The sequence below is a fragment of the Syngnathus typhle genome, linkage group LG2 (assembly GCF_033458585.1).
Source record: "Syngnathus typhle isolate RoL2023-S1 ecotype Sweden linkage group LG2, RoL_Styp_1.0, whole genome shotgun sequence".
Classification (NCBI taxonomy): Eukaryota; Metazoa; Chordata; class Actinopteri; order Syngnathiformes; family Syngnathidae; genus Syngnathus; species Syngnathus typhle.
This window is the reverse complement of record NC_083739.1, coordinates 14,202,353-14,223,716: the sequence shown is the minus strand read 5'-3', so window position 1 is coordinate 14,223,716 and position 21,364 is coordinate 14,202,353. Positions and strand designations below refer to the sequence as shown.

Sequence of the window (21,364 nt, the reverse complement as noted above, 5' to 3'; positions counted from 1 at the left end):
AAACTCATACAAATCAGAATTCAACAAAAATTATAACTACTTAGTGCTTCATTATTTTCTACACTTGCATAACAGTTAATAATGCTACATAAAAATAGTCTCTATAGTTAAGAAAGGTTTTAGGATTTCCTAGGAACAGTTTATTTCTATTTCCGGCCTTGTTATTAATTAATCATGAATTATAGCGTTTCAGTACCGCATTACCGTTAACCATTTCCCTCTATATTGTTCCAACAAAATAGAAATTCTCAAGTGCAATAGAGCATGCCTTGATTTTTGTATTCTATCAAGTTTATTTAGCACTGGCCAATTCATATCTTTAACTGTACATGTGTGTTTTTAGCCTGCGGCATGGTTATTTTATATTTCTTCGTAAATTGTCACCCAATTGTCACCCAACCCATGAGGTTAATATTTTACGAGCGCCAACTACAGTAGGTACGTATCTCTGAAATTGACCAATGCTGGAAGAGCATATATTTCATTTATGGTGCAACAGAGACCCTAACGTTATGCTTATGATTCCAAATTCCTGGTCAGTTCTAAAGTACTTGAGGAATTTATAATTATGCTCATTACATCATACAAACGTATCCCCTATTGGTAATTTCATCGTCTTTACTACTTTGTAGTCGATTTTGTGCAAAGCCGGTTACAAACCTACTTTGATGTGCTGCAAAGATTAATAATTCAACTAATATGCGCGTGTGTGTGTGTGTATAGGGCTATGAATAAATAAAAACAAGATGTCCAATCAAACCCAGAGGCAGACATATACTATGATTCACTTTAATTGGGAAAATGTTGATATTGAAGAGATTGGTCTTGGTTGTCAAATCAAATGAGCATGAAATCATTAAATGTGTGCTCGAAAAAAAGTCCCGTGCACTGAAGAAAATATTGTGTATGAAAATGTTTTCTTTTGTGTCTGTAGTTTAAATGCAAATTCCAATTTGAGTGAATCTATACTCAATCGAATATACTAGAAAGAAACAAATAAGATGACTGTTTTTTTTTTCCAAATAGATTCCCATTTTGAATTTGAAACCCCAAAAAGCTCACATATGCTGCCATCCAACGTCTTACCGTCAACCTATTTCAGCAAGACAATGCCAAGCCACATCCTGCATAAATCAAAACAGTGTGGCTTCATTGGAAAAAAGCATGTCGAGCAACTGAAGTTGTAGATCAAGCAAGAATGAGTTTCAACAATTCGTGTCCTCACTTCCCAAACACTTACTGAATGTTGTTCAGAAGAAACATGATGAGGTTCATATGCCTCTGTTACAGCTTTCCTTAAAACGTGTTGCAGGTATCGAATGTACGTAAACATGTACGTAAATATATGCAAAAACAAACAAAAGAGCTTAGCAATTTATCAGTTTGACCATTCTTGTTTTTGCAGTGTATTTAATTGAATACAGACGGAAAGAGATGTACAAAGCCCCACACAAAGGATTATTTATTTAGGACTTTCTTAGGATTTTTTGATTCAAGTTAAATGTACTAAATGTATTTCTATATTTATCAGTGTTGTCAGAACAAATCATTATTATTGAGTTGAATCGTGTGCCGGAGGAGATAGTCGGGTAACCGTGAAGGGCTCCTTAATTGAGTTGGCCTACACCGCCACCTAGCGGCTTTGCAAAACATGATGCCAATCCACAGGAGTGAATACTTACATTTGTGTTAATATTGTGATATTTGATAGATGGATAGAAGATATAGCATTTAATGGGTGCTAACACTACCTCACATGCAAACAGCATTAATTAAGTTTGTGCTATTTTTGTACTTTGTGAAGTGAAAATTGCTCATAGAATTCAAATCTTGTCGATATGAAGTAATACGTCATTTAAATGCTTGCTCATTCACATATTTGCACAGAAGTTGCTAAAGAACATGGAATTATTGATGCAGTTAGCGGAAATAGCCGTTTATAGATTTCCACATTTTACAACTATCAGTTGAATTGAATTACAACTCAGGGCATTGTTATGTAGTCAGTTCAATGCAGTCAGTACAACAAAAACGGAATGGGGAATTAAAATAAAATAATATAGAATTAAGTAAATAATAAATAAGTAAATAAATAAAAGAATAAAATAAATAAGTAAGTAAATAAATACAATAATAAATAAATAAATACTTTATAGAATGATCCCCTTTTCCAGACAACCAAACATTTATCGATAATGGCCTCACCTCATCGTCATGAACCAGCTCCTTCTTCACCACCTTCATGGCATAAACCTGATCATTCTTCTTTAAGCGGACCAGCAGCACCTTAGCGTAACTGCCGCGCCCAATAACTCGGATCAAGTCGAAGTCTCCTAACCCCAAAACAAGGCCTTGAGACAGCTTGATACCGTCGATTCCGTCCACCACTGATTTAATGTCCTTGGGTGAAGAAGAGAGGACAAGTATGTACAATACACTCTTATTTTCAAGACACAGTACATTAACTGGTTCTTATTTGCTTATTTGTCTTTATGGTGAAATGTTTTTATCGCTTAAACTTCCAGAAAGAATGTTTCTGCAGATTTCCAAGAACCTCCACTGTTTGTAATTGTAAGTTTGGGATGATGAGCACTGGTAGAGCTTTTGTTACCCCCAAACTAAAGCCTTGCCAACCTCCTCGTGTAGGATTTGTTTTAGCGCATGGAGTCTTGTGCAAACAGTGACTTATGATACATTCACTCCTGAATGCTGTTGCTGATGTCACTGACAGTTGTTTGTCAACTTTACAATTCTCATCATGTTTGTTGTCAGCTGTTGTTGTTTTCCTTGATGTGCCCTTTCGGCATTTGTTCCAAGTAAAATGTTCTTTCTTTAGGACATTAGAAATAAATTTGCTAGGGCCAACGTTTGTGCAATGCTCATTGATTTTCTATCTTCTCTCAGCCCTACGTTTGATTTTTATTTGATTTTTTCACCCATAGGACGCTGCCTGCTCATGTTTACATGGTGAACTTCACAAGCTTAACACAGCAGAAGCAGACATTCTGCAGTATTGGCGGTTTGAGTAATCCAGAAAACACAGCAAAAAAAAAAAAAAAAGCAGAAACTGACATCACTGAGACAGTAATTTTAGGGGAAGATACTTTATAGCACGCTGCTTACCTCCACATCTGTCTCTTCAATTTTGTCCACTGTACAATTGTGTGGTAAATACAGTCCTGCAATAACAAATACAAACATGAAAAACATTTTTTGTGGCTACATATGTGATTCGCAAATTGGTTACAGGGAGTCCTTAGCTTACAACTGACAGGGTCCATTTTTTTATTCATGTAAAAACTCTTCTAGGTCAGAAAACAATCAAAGGAAAAGCAGCAAGTGCGACAGTAACCGAGTGTGCCCTTTTGTGCCGCAAGCCACCACTTTCTTTTTTTTTTGTAACCAAACATCTTACTTCCATCTCTGTCCTCTGTGTCATCTAGTGGAAGGTCCACCTCTTCACTCTTTGCATCTGAAGGGGGCTCCTGAGATGGCATAGCTGGATCCTGAACAAAAACAAAACTTTGACTAAATAGAGCCCAACCTTCAAATATGTGTATAAACATTGCCTCATGTGTTCACACTGTCAGTGTATAACTATGGAAAAATATGTTGGAGAGTCAAAAGCAATGCGTTTTGCATTTAAAGAGGTGCTTGGAACAGTCTACAGGAAGTGTAATGAATCATTACATTTAATCAGAGGCACTTAAAAAACTCACTGGCTATATGTGAGAAAGAAGTTAGAACTTGGTAAACAAAATGACATTGATCTCCTTGTCGAGATTTTCTTCAAAAGTTTCATTTGAAATCTGTTTTGGATGTTTTTGTCACAAGTTAGGTCGATTCTACACCTGGGAAATTTCTAAATTCAACTACATATCAACTACATCGCATAAAACAATCAACCTGAGAAAGAGAGTAGCCATTAAAGGAAGTTGCTGACTTCGAAAGGCTGTTAGCTTTTTGTAGATATTGAAACAGTTTAACTTGCTCTTATGTCGTCCATATTGCCTTCTGTCAGGAATTAACGATTATAAGTGAGAAAAAGTTGAATGCATTTTAAATTGTGTTGTATGTCTTTAATCCTGTGTTTTATATAAAATGAAGATGTAGAATGGAATGTGAAAAAAAAAACATTACGTTGGGGGGATTCAGAGAATTAATTTTACTGTACATTAATCAGGATACAGTATATCCACTATATATTTTTAAAAACACTTCTGGTGAGATGAGCCAACAAACAACTATTTCCGTCGAGACTGTAAATCGCTGCTTGATAGTCGTCAACTTGATGTGCCGACATAATTGAATATTACACCACTCGCCCTCGGATTGGATGGTGGCCAGTTCAGGGTGTTACACCGCCTCTCGCGTAAAAACCAGCTGGGAGTCTCCAGCTCACGCACAACCCGAGTGAGGATAAGCTTATTTGTTTTCAATGTCCCCAATACAGGATTAATACAGGAAAAGATCCCACTGCTAGCAGTTATGAAACAGAATCCGAGTGTTGTATCAAATGTACGTAGTTTCCGAGCAGATCGGCTACAAAGTGACTCACCATAAGCCTTTGGCAGGTCTGAGGGATGAGTCTGTGGCAGCGCTTATGGACCAGCAGTTTGCAGTTGATACACTTGTAGCCTTGCCCGCCAAGCCCCCATATCCTTTCGCTGCAGAGGCCACAGTAGGCTTTCTGTTTGTCACGCACAGGGCAAGAAACTGTAGCGGTTAAAAAGGACAACCACACTGTCAAACATGTATGTATTTTATTATATTTATTCATATTCCATTATTATTATCTTAATTATTATTTTAATTTCTTTCTCTCCTATTTTCGGTTGTAAATTAAGTTCATTCGTTCATTTATTTGTATTATTATTGTACATAATTAACAAGTATGAGGCAAAAAATAGATTGATTTACTGTTCCTTTGAGTCTTACAAAGCTTCAAATGCATGGTCGTGGTAGACACACATGCTGTATAATAAAATATACAAAATATAATACATAAAATCGGTTGTCACGGGCAACCGCAGTCTCCTTTTGGTCTGTTAAATAGAAGTGCAACTGTATGTCTTTTCTTTAAGGCAGGGCCAAATATAGAGGCAAAGACGACACGCCTTCCTTCCTTTATGGGATTACAGCAAAACGTCTTGAGTGCCGTCCGAGAACATCTTGGCTCAAATATGATTACATCACAGTGTATATTACGTCATCTAGCAGACAGCAGACTTCAAATAAAATTATGAAGAGAGCCCAGATGTGATTTCAGATACAAATGTGGAGTGTAAAGCTTAGACGAACTAAAACACAAAGGAGGACACTTTGAAACAGCTTGCTAAGGTATGCTGCAAATTCTATCATGGTGACAACATAATATCTAGAATATTCTCAATTTTCATAGTATCAGCATCACCATTGAATGTCAACCCCAAGAACAGTGAGAGCAACTTGCCGTGTTAAAGCGCTTGGCCTGAAAGCGGTGCCCTTTGACCTGGTAGAGTTTCCTCCATCGTCTGGCTCCTCGACGATAGATCGATTCTGGAGGAAGGACGACATGGTTAAACAGGAACGACATGATGCGACGGTGGAGAAACGTGAGGGCTGAGATGCGCCCAACGACAAGAATGAACAAGCAACAACAGTTCAGCGCTTCCTCAAAGTAGATTTTGAAAGAAAGTACAGTGTTTGGAAATTCCATCATCACACAACAGTTGTCACTTGTCTCACTTCAAACACCTCTAAAAGGTGAACTTTATTTGACCTTATCTGTGTTTTAGTACCTATATTTCTTACGTTTTCAAAATTGCTTCCATTGTAAGCGCACGGCCCTGAAAAAGCTGTTTCGGGGAAGAAACAGAAGTCTGCATGCCGTAATTTGATGGATACCAGGTAGATAGATTTTGGTAGTGTTGCATATACAAAACAATGACAAATGATCGCCAGTCCACAAAAATAATACCATGAACCAGTCCCTGACGAAGAAAAAAAGTTATGGTCTGCATAAAAAAAGACGCTGCATCTTTGTTAAGTTCCATTTCTGTATTGATTTAAATACTAAATGGATGATTACAAGTACAGTATATTGTAAATGGACTAAAAGGACATGAGGTGACCCGGTTGGTTAAACAACACACCACAAGGATTTGTCCTAGTCATTCACACGATTTATTTAAAAGCCACTTTCCACATGCCACTCACTACTAATGGATTCCAGTCTGGTTGGCTATTCTGCGGATGTCCTCCTCCACTTAATCTTTTTTTTCACATCTGTTGATAATACATGCCTCCTTAAACTTGTAAAAATGAATGTATAAAAAAAATATTACAATTCTCAGATAGTATACATATACCGTATTTTCCGCACCATAAGACGCACTTAAAAGCCCTTAATTTTCTCAAGAAACGAAGGTGCGCCTTTTAATAAGGTGCGCCTTTTGTGTGGACAAAATTCCAAACTCTGTACAGTTGTTTTGTGTGGCTTCCGTGTTATACAGACGTAATATGAAGACCCGATGAACCAATCAAAGGATATTACGTTTTACGTAGATCGGGGCGATAAACCAATCAGAAGACTGTACGTAACACGTTGAGTACGTATCTCCACCGCTATTGATAAATAAATGCTATTGTTTGTGCAAAGGAAACAGCATTAGGACCCTCTAAAATGGCATAGACAAAGAGACATGTTTACGAGGCACATTTAGAGCTTTCTGGGAAGCCAGGATCATTGCAGAAGAGCAACGTGAGGACGACGAGATGGAACTTAGCATGTTTAAAGGCGAACTTGCCCAACTGTTTAATTTCGATACAGAAGATGAGGACTTGGATGGTATGAATATCGATTAATAATTATGTGAGTACAGTAGAGTACAGTAGAATTAAGTACAACCGGACTCATTGTCTTTCTCCCCTGACGTTTTTTTTTTGTTTAACGTAAGTCTTGGTATGCATGCGCCCTATAACGTGGTGCGCCCTATGTGTGGATTCAATACAAAATAGATCCCGTAATTGAGTCTGCGGCTTTTAACCCGAAGCGCCTTATGGTGCGGAAAATACGGTACATGAAAACACAAAAGCAGAAGTATATACCACATATTTAAGTTTTGGGGGGAATTCCGAATTGCTAGTGAGATCATCCAAAGAAGGAAAAGGCTGAAGTAATGCCTTCTAAGAGCTGACCTATTACAGCATCACCTTCTTGAGCGCAAGGGACACGTTGCCCTATTTTATAGCTCTTGTCCAAACACAGTAAGAATGCCACAGAAAGAAAAAAAGTCTGACAAAATGCAAAGGAAAAAAAATACTACACCTCCAGATGCAAGGGTCAGTGCAAATGGTCCTGCCATTTTCTCTTCACAGACTTTCAAGCAGAAGAAACAGCGGCTGCGATGTCAAAACAGTACACTAGCTTATGGAAGGGGGGGCATAGCATGAGAAGAGGGTGGTACTAAGACTACTACTTTCCACAACAGGACATTTACAAGGGCTTGACCCATTTCCAGAAATTGTTTCTCTCGTTCACAAACACATGAACCCCTCCCTGATAATGATAATTGTATGGGAGGGGTAGAGTGTGTCTGTGTGTGTTGAAGAAAGACAGGAAATACCCAATTTTCTGTTATTGAGAGTAGAAGGCTACTGTGAGGGGACATTCTACGTGATACTATGCAATACCCGTCATAAATTACAGATGAGTTATTTCTGGACTCTCACTGTCCCTGCTAATCGACTCCAAAGTTAATTCTTGGGGAAGGAGCCGGAGATGGCTAGGAAAATGTCCGCCTCACCGAATTTTGGCACCGCCTGTTTGTTCATCATCCTCGGTGAAGCAGCAAATCGCCTGCTAACGAGCAAACAAATGGAGACGTAAAAACAAATAAAGTGCTTCATGCCTTCTTTCTACCAAATGACATGCAATTATACAATTCCAAATGTAATGGCAATACATGATGTACACTAGGGTTTTTTTTAACTGATATATTTTGCTGATTGTAAGTCGTTCCAATGCAAAAAAAGCAAACATCCTGCAATTAGGTAATATCCATTTGACTTGTATTGGCTGCATACTGTATGTACAAATACTTTGTGCGTGTGTGTGTCTATGCGTGCATGGATATCGATCAGTCTAGCTCTGCTAGAGTTGCCACAGGGATGAATCAACTGTTTCCATTTCAGCTCATCATCTAATAGAAAACACGTGTCCACACTCGTTAAAAGCAGTGTCATCAGTGTTTACTTGTACGGAGCCCCTGCTCACTTCCATCACAATATCCATCTGCTATTAAATGGCACCGAACCAAGCATGAAACGAAAACATCCACAGAAACCTTCTCTTAACTGTATAATACCCACGTTATAAAAATGTTAGGAATTTGTTTAGAAATGTATGCCTTTAATTAAAAAAAAATAGGCAGTCATACTCCATCATTCTCAACATACATACAATATAGACTAAATAATCATACATATAAAATATATACTGTAAATATATCCAGATATATATGGATACTTTTTAAAATAGTTTTTTAGAGGGCACTTGGTATCAAACATGGACTATAAAATAGTAAAAACCTCAACACAAGAGCAAAGATGCACTTGCTGAACACTCCCATACTGCAGTTGCACCATATTGCACACAAGATGGCACAACAGGTTCTGACAAAGTGACAATTTCACCCAAATTCAACTTAGAGGACTATTTTTAGATTCACTGCCGCATCCATTGATCAGCACACATCCTCTTAGGCAAATAGGCTCTGTTATGACACAACTCTGGAGTGTACACAAAAATGTGCTCATTGTAATGTTTCCTTTCATTTGCTACACAAAGTACAGTAGGATTGCTTTGCAGAGGAAAGAGGAAAGCAATCCAGGTGAGCCAAAATGTAATTCTATTTGGATTTTGAATGGGAAAAAAAATGCATTTTGTGACAAACAGTCCTGGAACATTTATGGCATGGCCCATAGACTCCAATGATTCATCATGATCCTGAAAAGGAAAGTGCTAAAAAAATAATAATAAATTGAGTCTTTATTGGTACAAACTTGAGGGACAAAAATTTAATCTTGATCAAGTAGTATGTCATTTTTGAGGGCAATAAAGAAACTCCGAACTGACCTTTATACACCCAAACTGAATGGATTTAAAAACAAAAACTGTATAAAGGTTTTGCTTATTTTATAAACAGGCACATGCAGAGCTGTGCTCTCCCAAGCAAACATAAGCTCGGACACATTTGTGTCTTTTTGCTTCGCCAATCTTCCACAGGGGAGGTTGAGCAAGCATTTTCTGCATTCCTTCCTGGTTACGTGGAGGCTGTTTTCTAGGATTGACCAACAGTAGTATCGCTATAACCTCTAACCTTTTTTCTTTATCATCACTAACAGGAACTCACTGTATAACCAAACAGGAGGTATCACTATCTCCTTTTCACTCTTCATGTACACTATGACAAAAAGCTGTATTATACAAAATAGGATTTATTTTTAAAGACTTCTGCAGAAACAATAACTGGGCGTCAATGCACTCCCTGGACATGGTTCACACATTTTGCCAGGCTCCCAGAGAGAAAGCACGTAAGTAAGTAAGGCTTCAAGAAACGGAATGAAATTGGTTGACTATATAACTAAAACATGTTGTATATTGAGCAGAAAAATACTGACTGGAAAATAATTAAAACAGAAATCTAGACTCATATAAAAGGTGAGGTTACCCCTAATTTTTCTATACATTTTGTATGTGTCCTCATTAGTCTAAACATGGCATTCTGGTTGATATTGCATTTGTGTAATATGGGTTCAGCAGCAAAGTTAACGTATTTTTATCCACTTCAGGGGCGGCCATTTTGCCACTTGCTGTTGACTGAAAATGACATCACATTTGGCCGGTCTCAGGTCACAACCAATCACGGCTAAACTGGTGAGCTGTGATAGGCTGTGACCTGCGACCCAGCAACTGTGATGTCATTTTCAATCGACGGCGAGTGGCAAAATGGCCGCTCCCTGAGATGGATAAAAAGAGGTGGATTTATACCATTTCATTCTTATTGCACAAACGAAACATTACAGAACATATTACAACCAAAATGTGGGCGTTTGACTTTAAAACGTCCAAATAAATATTTTAGGTCATGTACAATAAAAACTAAAAATTCTAAATAATATGCTAGAGAATTAAAGTTTCCACTTTTTCTTTGTAATAATGAATTACCCATGCGATAATATCGGTTTGCAAAATCAATTGCTATGCCTTACACTGACGTGAGGGATAGAGCTAGTCACTGGATGAGCTTCAAATAGTGAGCTGATAAACTGGTCCCCGAGAGGCTGCCACATCATGGGCAACCCATTCAGACGTGTCAGAGAGAAAAAGGACGGCCTGTGAGATAAATGAAGTGCAATCCATAAAGCTGCACACAACAAGAATTGCATAAAAGCTCTCTAATTGCCAAACAAAGAGAGTTCTTAACTATTATGTGCATAGTTTCTTTATCAGGTCACACGTACTATGACCCAAATTCAAAGAGTAAACCGCACCAGTCGCTTTAGTTAAAGCTTTACTTCCAACCCAGTTAGTAAAAATAGAAAAAGGGGTGAATGCACTGTTCAACATCTGACTCAGACATGCAAGCTGGCCAACGACAGCTAAATTCCACTCAGAGAAAACTCTGTCTAATGTTTAAATATATATCACACTTAATTAACACAATCTAGATAAAGATGAGCAACACTGTTAATTTCTCTGTATATATTTTAGTCATTTGTGCCAACCACCATCAATTTAGACTCAAACAGAAAAGAAAGATCTTGTGTGTTTGGATTCGGTGGGATTTTAGTGAAACATGTTTAATATATTAATCACAATTAGAAAGAGAGAGTGAGACTATTTTCTGACTTTCTTGTCTGGTTCAATTCATTCATATCTGCTATTTAGATGATTATCACAATTTTATTCAGAATTGATTTCTTGTTTTTTGCAATTTAACACTTGTTTAAAGGTTTATTTGAAGAATTGTTTTCTTGACAGCCATTCTGGAATCTGTGTCATCGGTATTGGATGCCCATCAGAAGGAAAGAGCTGTGATTGAATTAGTTGGTTAGTGAAGGAGAGCCGACCACTAAACATTTTCAACATGTTGCAAAATGCGTATAGGGAACCTGGAATAGGCTACAAGTATTAAAACTATAAACAGTGGAAATATCTGGTGGAGTAAGTTATTAGGTTAAATTAAATTGGACTCATTACTTTTTGGCTGCCCCTCTAATTTGATTTTGCTCCACAAGGCAATTGTGTAAACACAAAATTAACCTCAACATAAATCTAAACACAAAGAGTAATGTAAAATTCCAAGGTGTTTCTAAATATGATTCTTCTAAACACGTCTGACTGCCTCATCGCCAGTTCAGCTGTTCACAGCACAACAGCAGGCCAGCTTGTTGCCAAGCAACAGTAACATCACAAAAATTGCCTCAAAAAGCATAAAAACATGAATTACATCCCATTCGATATTCACGTTTATATTTGAGAATTATTTGTATTTGTCTTCAAGGTAATCAACTTCTAAGCACAATAATGAACATCAGGATTTACTCACTGGTTCTTCAATTCATTCGATTTTCTTCATATGCGTCTTGCATGTTCACTCACTTACACATTTTGTTTCTAGTTCACCTATGAAAACAAAACTTTAATCCAGGATTAAGCGGGAGCAGTGCCACAACAGCACTAAACAAATATAACTTGCTTTCTTTATTTGTCAAAGCAGGCATACATCTCCTGCTGGCTCGTATAACGCCAAAACATATACGCTTCAAATAGGCAGTTATTCAATAATATTAATCCAGTTGCTCTTGAACCTGACAACCGATAGAAATCCATCTTGAAAATGGACGGCATCCTCGCTATACAACAAATAGGAAGTCTTCCTACTGCTAGATACAGAGTTAAAAATTATGCTGCCACTGCTTTGAGCAGTTCAACAAATCATCTGCATGGCAACTGGATCATCCAAGCAATTAGTGGCATAGAGCCCAATCATTTGAGTGGCATTGACATTGCTTGAGCGCTGCGTGGATGTTTGCAGAGCAATGTATGTACGCAAAGCGGTTGAATTTAAAAAAAGAGGCGGAATATATAATGCACCAAAAAAAAAAAAAATCAAATGTCAACTTTTAACATCCCATTTTTACAATCTTAAAGAGTCCTACATTGGAAAGTGATAACTAGTCGTGTCCTACTTAGGAAAAGATGTCCTGGTTGTGTTTCTGTATAGCACAGCTAAAGGCCTGTTTAAAAAAAAAAAAAAAAAAACAGCGAGAGGAGTGCTGTCATAGTGTGCCTCTGTCATTTCCAAATGGTTTATTCTGGTGTATACACAAAGCACAGCGTGTTCGGGGTAGAACAATGGCTCTCTGCTGTGCCACAGTCAAAGCTTCAATAACAAAACCACTATTGACACATTCTGCTCTGTGGTGAAAGCTTTACAGGTGGCAAAATGGTCTAGGGCTCAGTCAGATAGTTGCGTCATCACTGTTCAGAAAATGCCACCACACATTCTAGTTCAGTTGTGGAGAATTCACAAACAAAGAATGTAATGCAGATTACACATCCAGTTCATTGAAATAATAAATAGTAGCAAAAAAGGTAACTTAGTAGAATCCTTTAGGAAAACTAACAGCTCTGAGAACAGATGAATACTTTAAGACCCCTAAGATAATGGTGAAATTATGAATCTTATACGGTATCTTTATCATTTCATGGTAGGGCTTGGCAGTTTACAGCTAACAGAGGCGGAAGCTGCAAAAGATAAACAAAGCAAATTGAATGAAGAGATGCTGCATGTACGCAATTCACACTGAATGCTAAAATTGAAACATATTCATCATGTGAGCCTGGGTGAGTCCAAAATTCATCCTCAAATCTAATTGACTAATGCTCTTGGTGAAACGTGGCCCTAGAATTCAGCTTTGTTGATGTGCTTCTGCTGTGATGAAACACCCAATTGTGATTACAATTGGTTACAATCTTCTATGGATTTATTTACTTTGATATACAACTACCAATTAAATAGTAAAATATATTACCTATGTGGTGCATAATTGAAAACTTTTTCAACTTTAGAGTATTGTAAAATAAAAAAAACTGATGGGGGGGGGGAACATATAACTCTATTGTCTTTCAAATATTGTCTGGCAAAATTGCGAGTTTCGGAATTCTTCAGCAGCAGTGACACAAATACGTGGGTGTGCTGCAGTGCAGCAGGGACGACTGACACCTCACAAAAACACTCTTGCTATTTCTCGAGCTGGAGAGTCTTGTAAGTTGAGTTGGTGAGTGTTATGGGCGTGGAATCTGGCTGCACGTTCATCAAGTCTCATTAGCCGTGACCACAAATGACGACTGACGTACGGCATTTCAATTGCCACCGACTGAGCAGCTCATTTGAAAGTTGAGCAATCCAGCACGGCGAGGGAATTATTCTGGAAAGGATTTTCTGCTGCTAACACCAAAAAAAAGGAATTTTGTAGGAGAACCACTTTCCCAAACCTGGAGCACTTCATTTTATGAAAGGGACCTTTATGGTGTTTTAACTAACATTGTGAGGCATCACACGCTGTAAAAGATGTTGCCCACTCGGCATCCATTGTAGCCTTGTTATTCTAGAAAGGGGATCATCTGGGTGGTCCTTTTTCAAGAGTTGTCACCCACGTCACCGGGAATCCCTTTGACGCTTATTGTGATTATGGGCGACACAAATATCTGATTTGACTTAACATGAGGGTTTTCTGTAGAAATTAAAGGCTGCTGAATTGATAGGATATGATGGAATGATATCAATAAAGCAGTATGTTATGGATGGATTGATATTCAATCTTCTCTTAATTTAAAATAATATTTATCTCAATAGGTTTGGGTATGTTCGGTGACCAGCGATTTTTCCATGCCTGAATTGAACAAAGTAAAATGGGAGGAGGGCACCAAAATGCAGGCATATCAGATTGGTGCATACAGTATTGATTCAGTTTCTCAAAAATGTTTTCAGCACATTCATATTTTCATGTAACTGAACCGAGAGAACAAGCATTGTATTGAATAAGACTAAGGTTACACATCAGAGTAAAAAATAAAAATGCTTATCTTGGGCAATATGAGGCCAAGTTGAAAAAGGTTTCCGTTTCAGAAGCTGTGAAAGGGCTTCATTCAGTCAATTAATAGTCCCTCTACAATCCTCCTCCCTCCTTGTCTGGCTTCTAGGTGTGCCTCGAATCTGCCTGACTAAAATAGGTCATCGCAGGGACACTTTGACACTTAAGCTCTGTGATGCATGAAGGATGGCCCCCCGACTCGAGGTCTGTCCTCCACCCCAATGCCTTTTCAATCACACATAAAGCGTTTGCCATTATCTGTGCGGATGTCGCTCATTGCAGGTTTCCGAACAAACAATCAGACGCTACAATTAAATAAAGTGGCGTGTGGATAAAGCCTCCTCTCTCTAATACTGGGCCATGCTGTGGCATGTCATTAAAAAGCACTTTTGACATTTGTCATTGACATTATGTTAGTTAAATCATTAACTCAACAAAAACATAACACGCCTTGAATTGGTAATAGGAGTTAATATTAGGGAGGGGCAAGTCGCAATATTAAGAACCGGCCTTATTTTAAGGTATCGGGTACTCGTAGAGGCTGACGATACTGGCCAAGGCAAAATATATATAATTAGATTTAGCCCTCCTCAGCAGTAGGTGTCACCATATTGCAGTGCTTCTCAAATAGTGGGGCGGGCCCCCCTGGGGGGGCGTAGTGCGATACCAAGGGGGGCGCGGGAACATGTTTTTCTTTTGGCTGTATTAGATTAAAGGGTAATTACACATCCACTGCAGTAGGTGGGGGTGGCGGTATCACTGGAAGAGTATTTGCTCTACAGCAGCACTTTGAATCTGTTCTGTTACAGACTAAAAAACACTGTTATTAATAAAGTTATTCTTTATTGTAAGTTGATCTTTCTTTTTTATTTATTTTTTGTTTTTCCTTTATTGTTAATAACATGGGGGGGGGCGCAAAATGTTTTCTTCTTCCTAGGGGGGGCGTCACAGGAAATAATTGAGAAGCACTGCCATATTGCAATAGTTTGGTGAATAATTTAGAAGGAAAGGTCTTTGTTCCCATTTTTTGTCATTGTGTTCTTTTTATCAAACGTACGAGAGGTACCTGTACTCTGTACTGGTGGAAAAAAAAGTCCTACCTGTAGACAATATTCTAGCCTAGAAAGTTGTTGTAAAGATGTTTTTTTTATTTCCAGGGGTTTGGTTCCAGTTTCAATCCAGTGATTAATTCCTATTATCACATTACATAATAGTGTTGCTACAGATGGCAGGTTGTGCAGGTTCTTATTATAATACTGCATTCAATAAATAGGATGCATACCTGCTTTTGTATATTTTGTTTGTCACATTTGTAACTTGTGGTTGGGTAGCTATTCCAGAAAGTGTTTTCTGCAGTATAAAATATTACTACAAGGTTAGTGTCCAGTAAGAAAAGCTGTAATGTCCTCAATAATATAATGAATAAATATTAAAGTTCATTTTCAAGCCAAACTGCAAATCAGCACCAAAATGTTTATGTTAGCTTATTTGTTATTAGCTTGTCACTGTTGCCCTTCAAAGTCAAGAGTTGCAATAGGCCAGAACCAAAAAGAGGACATTTATTATTTGGCAGTCTCAGAAACACACATAAATAAATAAATAAATAAATAAATAAATAAATAAATAAATAAATAAATAAATAAATAAATAAATAAATAAATAAATAAATAAATAAATAAATAAATAAATAAATAAATAAATAAATAAAGTACTTATTCTCTGAGCTTTTGTTGTGTCGTAAAAAAAAAAAAAAAAACTGATAACCTCAGGTCAATGAAAAAATGAAAGGTTACAGTGAGGGGAAAAACTCAACATGTTATTTCATCGGATTCATTCCGGCACTGAGAGGATAGATGGAAAAAAATTCTCTTTGTCTGGCTTTATGTGTTTTAGGGTCTCAGCTACCATCACCACTTTTTAGAATATTCAATTTATCAACCTTTTTCATATACTACATTGTTGCAAGCTTTCACTTGGCTTCCAATTCCTGAAACCACAACGTAAAAGAAAGCCACTGTGACCCTGGGAAGCAGGTCTCAAAGACAATAAATTCAAATTTGCTTTGATGCTGTATGCGCTGCACCTCCACCGCATGCATAAACAACCTGCATCTCAGCCACATTGCCGACCGACGCCAAGAATCTAAGAAAGCACATTTGAAAACCATCAAAACATTTGGAAGCATCCCAACACAATCCCAAGGCAAAGCCTCACACTGGAATCAATCTCCAAGTGTTAAGCAAGCCCAGTGATGGAAGTCCAACAAAAACAGGCATCAGCCATGCTAACAGAACTAGCAGGTGGCTGGCACATGATTCCAGCCTGCAATGCGTGACTCGGCCAAGGGTTGGATGTAGCACGCATGCTAACGACGGATGCAGAGAGAGAGGGAGAGAGAGCGATCACCCGTGCGTGCACACAGACGAGCAAGGATGGAGATGACAAACGGCTCGTTCAAATTCTCTGTCTGGTGATGGGTGGAGTGGTGCGATGAAAGAGGAGGGACGGGTTGACGGAACATACAGATGGATTGCTCACCGGTTTGTCTTCTTTCTTCCCCTCCACCTCTTTCAGCACATTCTCCAGGCTAAGGTGTCTGCATACGTGTGCGTATGTCTGCGAGGTGAACCGGTGACGCTACATCCACATCCCCTGCTGTCGCTCTCTCTGGCAAGCCCTCCCCTCTTCCCCTCAGCTTTTTTTAAAATATTTCCCACCTTGCATCCCTCATACTCATCTTTGCTTACTGCCGCTTGCGCTGACCTCAAAGCTGACAGTTCTCAAAGCAGCTTAATTCCCCTCTGATACATTGTGTCCGTTCTTCAGCATGGCCAAAAATAGAATAAAGGCTAGAAAAAGAACAATGCCTGCCTTGTGCATTAAGAGCTGCTTTGTATAAGGTATGCGGGTTCCCTCTATCGCTCAACAGCTTTTCGCTTTCTCTTGTACGCTGTGTCTCTCGCCAGCTCGTCTTGTGCGATGCTGCAGCACTGTTAGCTCCTCCCCAGAGAGACAGTGGTGCCACACAGCTGAGAGAGAGAGAGAGAGAAGGGGGGTAGCCATGGGGAGGGTGGATGGGAGTGGCTTGTGGTAGTGGTGGTAGAGTGGGGGGCTATGCCAAAGCATCTGGTGCAAGGCAGGGAAGCCTCTGGCTTAGGAGAACAAATATTCATCAGTGAGCATTATCTGTGGTAGGAATGAGCGAGTATGGAAATAGCACCAAACTTTGCTCATTATTTTTCAATTAGTATTACATGTTGTTGGGGGTACAGAGATTCTTCAGCAGGCTCCAAAATATTCGGGCCTGAAATACCGTGCACAGTGTTGTGTACAAGGAGTGTGTGTTCAAGACGTAACAACTGCACAGCAGCGTTCGTGCACTCCACTTGAGGGGGATATTTTAAATTGATTAAAGAAAAACACACATGGATTATATGGTTGTGGTCAGTTCCAAAGATACACAGATCATGGGCATGAAGTTTTCGCATCAGGCAAGCATTTTGCCACTTGCTGTCAACTGAAAATGATATCACAGTTGCCAGGTCTAGATCACAACCAACCACACCAGTTGTCTGAAGCTGAGCCGTGATTGGTTGTGGCTTGAGACCTGACAATTGTCATGTCATTTTCAGTGGACAGCAAGAGGGAAAATGGCCGCCCCCTGAGATGGATAAAAACGGTTGGATTTTCTTCTCGATTCATAATCCACAAATGCAATATTGATCAGAATCCTGTCAGGACACAAACAATATATTCATGTCGAGATTTTTTTGTGAGTTGACTTCCCCGCCTTTAAGCAAAAACTGCCGGTCAAATGTTTGGGGACACTTGCGAAAATGTTTTACTGTCCAATGAAACTAATTCAAACAGCCAATTCTTGGTTGTTGTTTTTTTTTAGAAAGAAAAGATTTACAGTGTGTCATGTAATCATAATACTCTGGAAAAAGAAGAGCTCAAATAACAAAAAGCTTCAAATTCATCTGAAATCCATGCCCTTGAGTAAACCACAGCTGTACGAACTGTGTGTTTGTATAGACCGCGTTTCCGTGAAAAAGCTCGGCTATGAAAGAGATAACTGCTTGACTCACTGTCCTCTCCGGGGCACGGCATTCCTGGTTGCTCCGGAATACTCGGGAAAACTGTGTAAAAAAGCAGAGTGAGTGAGAAAAAGTATTTTATACTTTCCTTTTCATCCACCCAACAAATGTGTGTCGAAACAATGCGGGAAATTTGGATGGATTTGATCGAAATAAGTCAAAGAATAAACAAATGACTTACATGACATAAAAACACCAGTTGATACATATTCCTGTTTTTCAAATGCGAGATTAGTCATAAGTGATGCTAAGTTTGTCGTCAATTTACCATGCAACAGCAGTCCAGATCTTTTGCTTCGATTATAAATACGAAATGCTTCCTCAAGCTCCAGCGGAGATGAGATCGTGCAAGGGTCTCCTGCAAACATTCACACGAAAAAAAAAAGGAATCAGAATCTATCTAATCTTGCTGGGTTCCAAGGTTATACTGTTTATTGTTAGCAGTCTAGCATTTGGAACGGTCAATCTACCTTCTAACAAACTATCAGGGAGCATTTTTCTTCTCCCACCCTATCATCATTTGTCTATTCTATTTCTTATTATGAAAAACTGATGATCACATCAAAATGTATACCTTAATATTTTTTGCATTCAAATTTTTTTTTTCCAATATATTTTAGTTGAGAAAAATGAATGAAAAGTGGTGCTGCAAAAATAACAAGAGCAGATCACCCATCTTGTCACACAGTCCTGACATAGTTTGCAGAAATTCACATAAAAATAAAATGCTTCCGTTAATTTGTCCCCCTGTGTGTAATGATTGGTGTGACATTGACGTATAATAGGCAAACCCACCTTCATCATCAATCCACTTGAGTGTGATGGGCTGTTGTTGGGTAAGGCTGCACATGGCTCTCACCTCCTCACAAAGCTCCACAAAAGTTAAAGTGGCAGCCAGGTCTGTGATCAACATGTCTCTGAATGCACGCACACACAAACACACACTTTTCACAAAAGGCTGAATCAATTCTTGGCATTTTAAGTTGAGTCAGACTCATACTTGAAACCGGTTGAAGCTAGCGGTAAATGGTGCACGTCTCTTTGTGTTTTGGGAGTAGCTACGATTCAAAGTAATAGAGCAGTTGCGAGAATGTGACCCTTGCCCCGGCGTTGAGCGCACTGTGTATACTCATTCCAAGGTGTGCAGCGCTCCGAGGGATTTGTCATGCGCAAAAAGAACATAACAGGTAGAGCTATCGAGTAGTTTGATCTGTGATCCCTGTGAGCCAAATATTCTTTTCATTTCCGGCCCATTAACTCTGCTTGACAGCAAGCAAGGTGGAGAATTCTAGGGTTGGCCAACCATTCAGCAACCTGAAGAACTTGAGGAGCTCATTTACAAACTCCAGATTATCAAGGCATGAGGTAACCAAATTATGGAAATATTGTGTCAAGTTTGGTTGAACTCAATCTACAGAAACCTGCTACAGTGGTCATCTTCATTCAGGTGTCAAGAAATTAATCTATAAACATTTGAAGACATTCTCAAATTGAGTCTGGTAATGGTGACATGTATTCGCACTGGGGGGGGAAAAACAATTTAAAATTCACTTAAAAAAGTCAAACCAATATTAAAACTAATTTAGAGAATAAAAATTTGATGAAAAATGACAAAGCTGCTCTAAAGTCTAACAAAAATAAATGTTATTAAAAACTAAAACTACTACCACCCGTGTGTGAACTGCAAACAGATTTAGGTCAAACTGGTTGTCAAATAATAATCTCATCAAAAGATGCACATTTGACGTGTCCTGTACACGTATTGTAATCATTCACACATATTTGCACTCCCTATATTGATCCTAGCACATTAATTGGCTCATTCGTACTTCACGTCTCCTTAGATCCACATGGAATCTCTTAAACAAATGAGGGTGTGTGTCTTTGTCAATCTTGAACTATCCACATGCATTCCTGTCATTCATGTCTTGCAATTTTTTCAGGTAGTGGTGAGCTTGAAAAGACGTTTGATCGGTGGCAAAAAACTACCCACTCCACCTAATATGATCAGTAATGCGTCCCTGAGTTTGCAGGCGACGGCAACACTGCCAATCACAAGTGAACAAGATATGAACCCAAACAAGTAGAAAACTATAAAGGTGGTGCAAAATTAACTTTCCCAATCAACAGACACTTGTTGAAACCTCATAACAGAAACTCGGCTGCAGGTGTCTCCTCATTGTTGCTGGACCGCTACATAATAGTATCAACTTTTCCACATTGCCATTATTAGTTTTGGCTTGTCACTCACCCGCAGTAATGCGCTTTAACTTTCACCGACTCCGACCCCAGGTCCGTTGCGGATCCGTTTGAGGCAATCATATGCATTGTATAGTTCTGTAATGGGCAATCTAATCGCTATCGGTTCTGAAACATCGCCCGGTAGATTGCGACGATTAATATCCGTTCTGTCCGCGACACACTGGAAAGTAAACTTCGTGTACGACTTGTAAGTTTCTTTAGTACAGATAACATTCGGAGGCGTCGAAGTCAAGTTTTCTGAAAAGAAACGCTCAAATTCTGGATTTGCGTTTCAAAATAAAATCATCTCCAAGTGATAACAATGAACACATGTATGGAGAACTTTTAATTTGAAGCGAATTTTCTCTGTTTGGTCATTAAATGGCTGGTTGAAATCGGCTTGACAGTTTCGTGCGATTCGCTATGGTTACGGCAGATAAACTCACCAGCCCTAATTTTTATGCTCCAAATAAATCCTGTTACAGGTTTTCAACAATGATTAACCCGATTCCAATAAAAATGTTGTCTCTTTGTTGAATGCCTTTCTCTGTATTTGTCATACAAATCATCATGTATGTAATACAAACGTGAATAATCTAGCTAAATATTTCTCATATTGTCGTGAAAAGGAGGTATGGTATGATAGATGATTATCAACTGACCTACCACTTTTCGACTATCAGTCCTTCGACTATCGGTCAAAGCGTACTCATGATGTTTACCATTATATTTTAATTTTTCATCAAGTGTTTTTCAATTAAAAAGCTCAAGTAATCAACTATTGATAGAGAAGATTAGCGATGTGCTGTACAGGACCAAGGTCAGTGCCAAGATGAAGTTTTGTGGCCATAGTTGTACAATTGTGAAAGCTAATTTCACCG

At 38.6% G+C, this 21,364-nt stretch overlaps 1 protein-coding gene across 1 annotated transcript in view; it reads right to left on the bottom strand.

The window, feature by feature from the left end:
* prkcz (protein kinase C, zeta) overlaps window positions 1-20,750 on the bottom strand; it is a 34,212-nt gene extending 13,462 nt beyond the window's left edge. The window contains exons 1-9 of the mRNA XM_061299732.1: window positions 20,494-20,750; window positions 19,038-19,159; window positions 18,511-18,600; window positions 18,234-18,284; window positions 5,453-5,538; window positions 4,559-4,690; window positions 3,416-3,506; window positions 3,124-3,179; window positions 2,206-2,400 (exon numbers count right to left, since the gene is read on the bottom strand). Coding sequence (XP_061155716.1) covers window positions 2,206-2,400; window positions 3,124-3,179; window positions 3,416-3,506; window positions 4,559-4,690; window positions 5,453-5,538; window positions 18,234-18,284; window positions 18,511-18,600; window positions 19,038-19,159; window positions 20,494-20,570 — 900 coding nt within the window. The 5' untranslated portion in view covers window positions 20,571-20,750. The remainder of the gene's footprint in view (window positions 1-2,205; window positions 2,401-3,123; window positions 3,180-3,415; window positions 3,507-4,558; window positions 4,691-5,452; window positions 5,539-18,233; window positions 18,285-18,510; window positions 18,601-19,037; window positions 19,160-20,493) is intronic.
* Window positions 20,751-21,364: the final 614 nt, after the last annotated feature.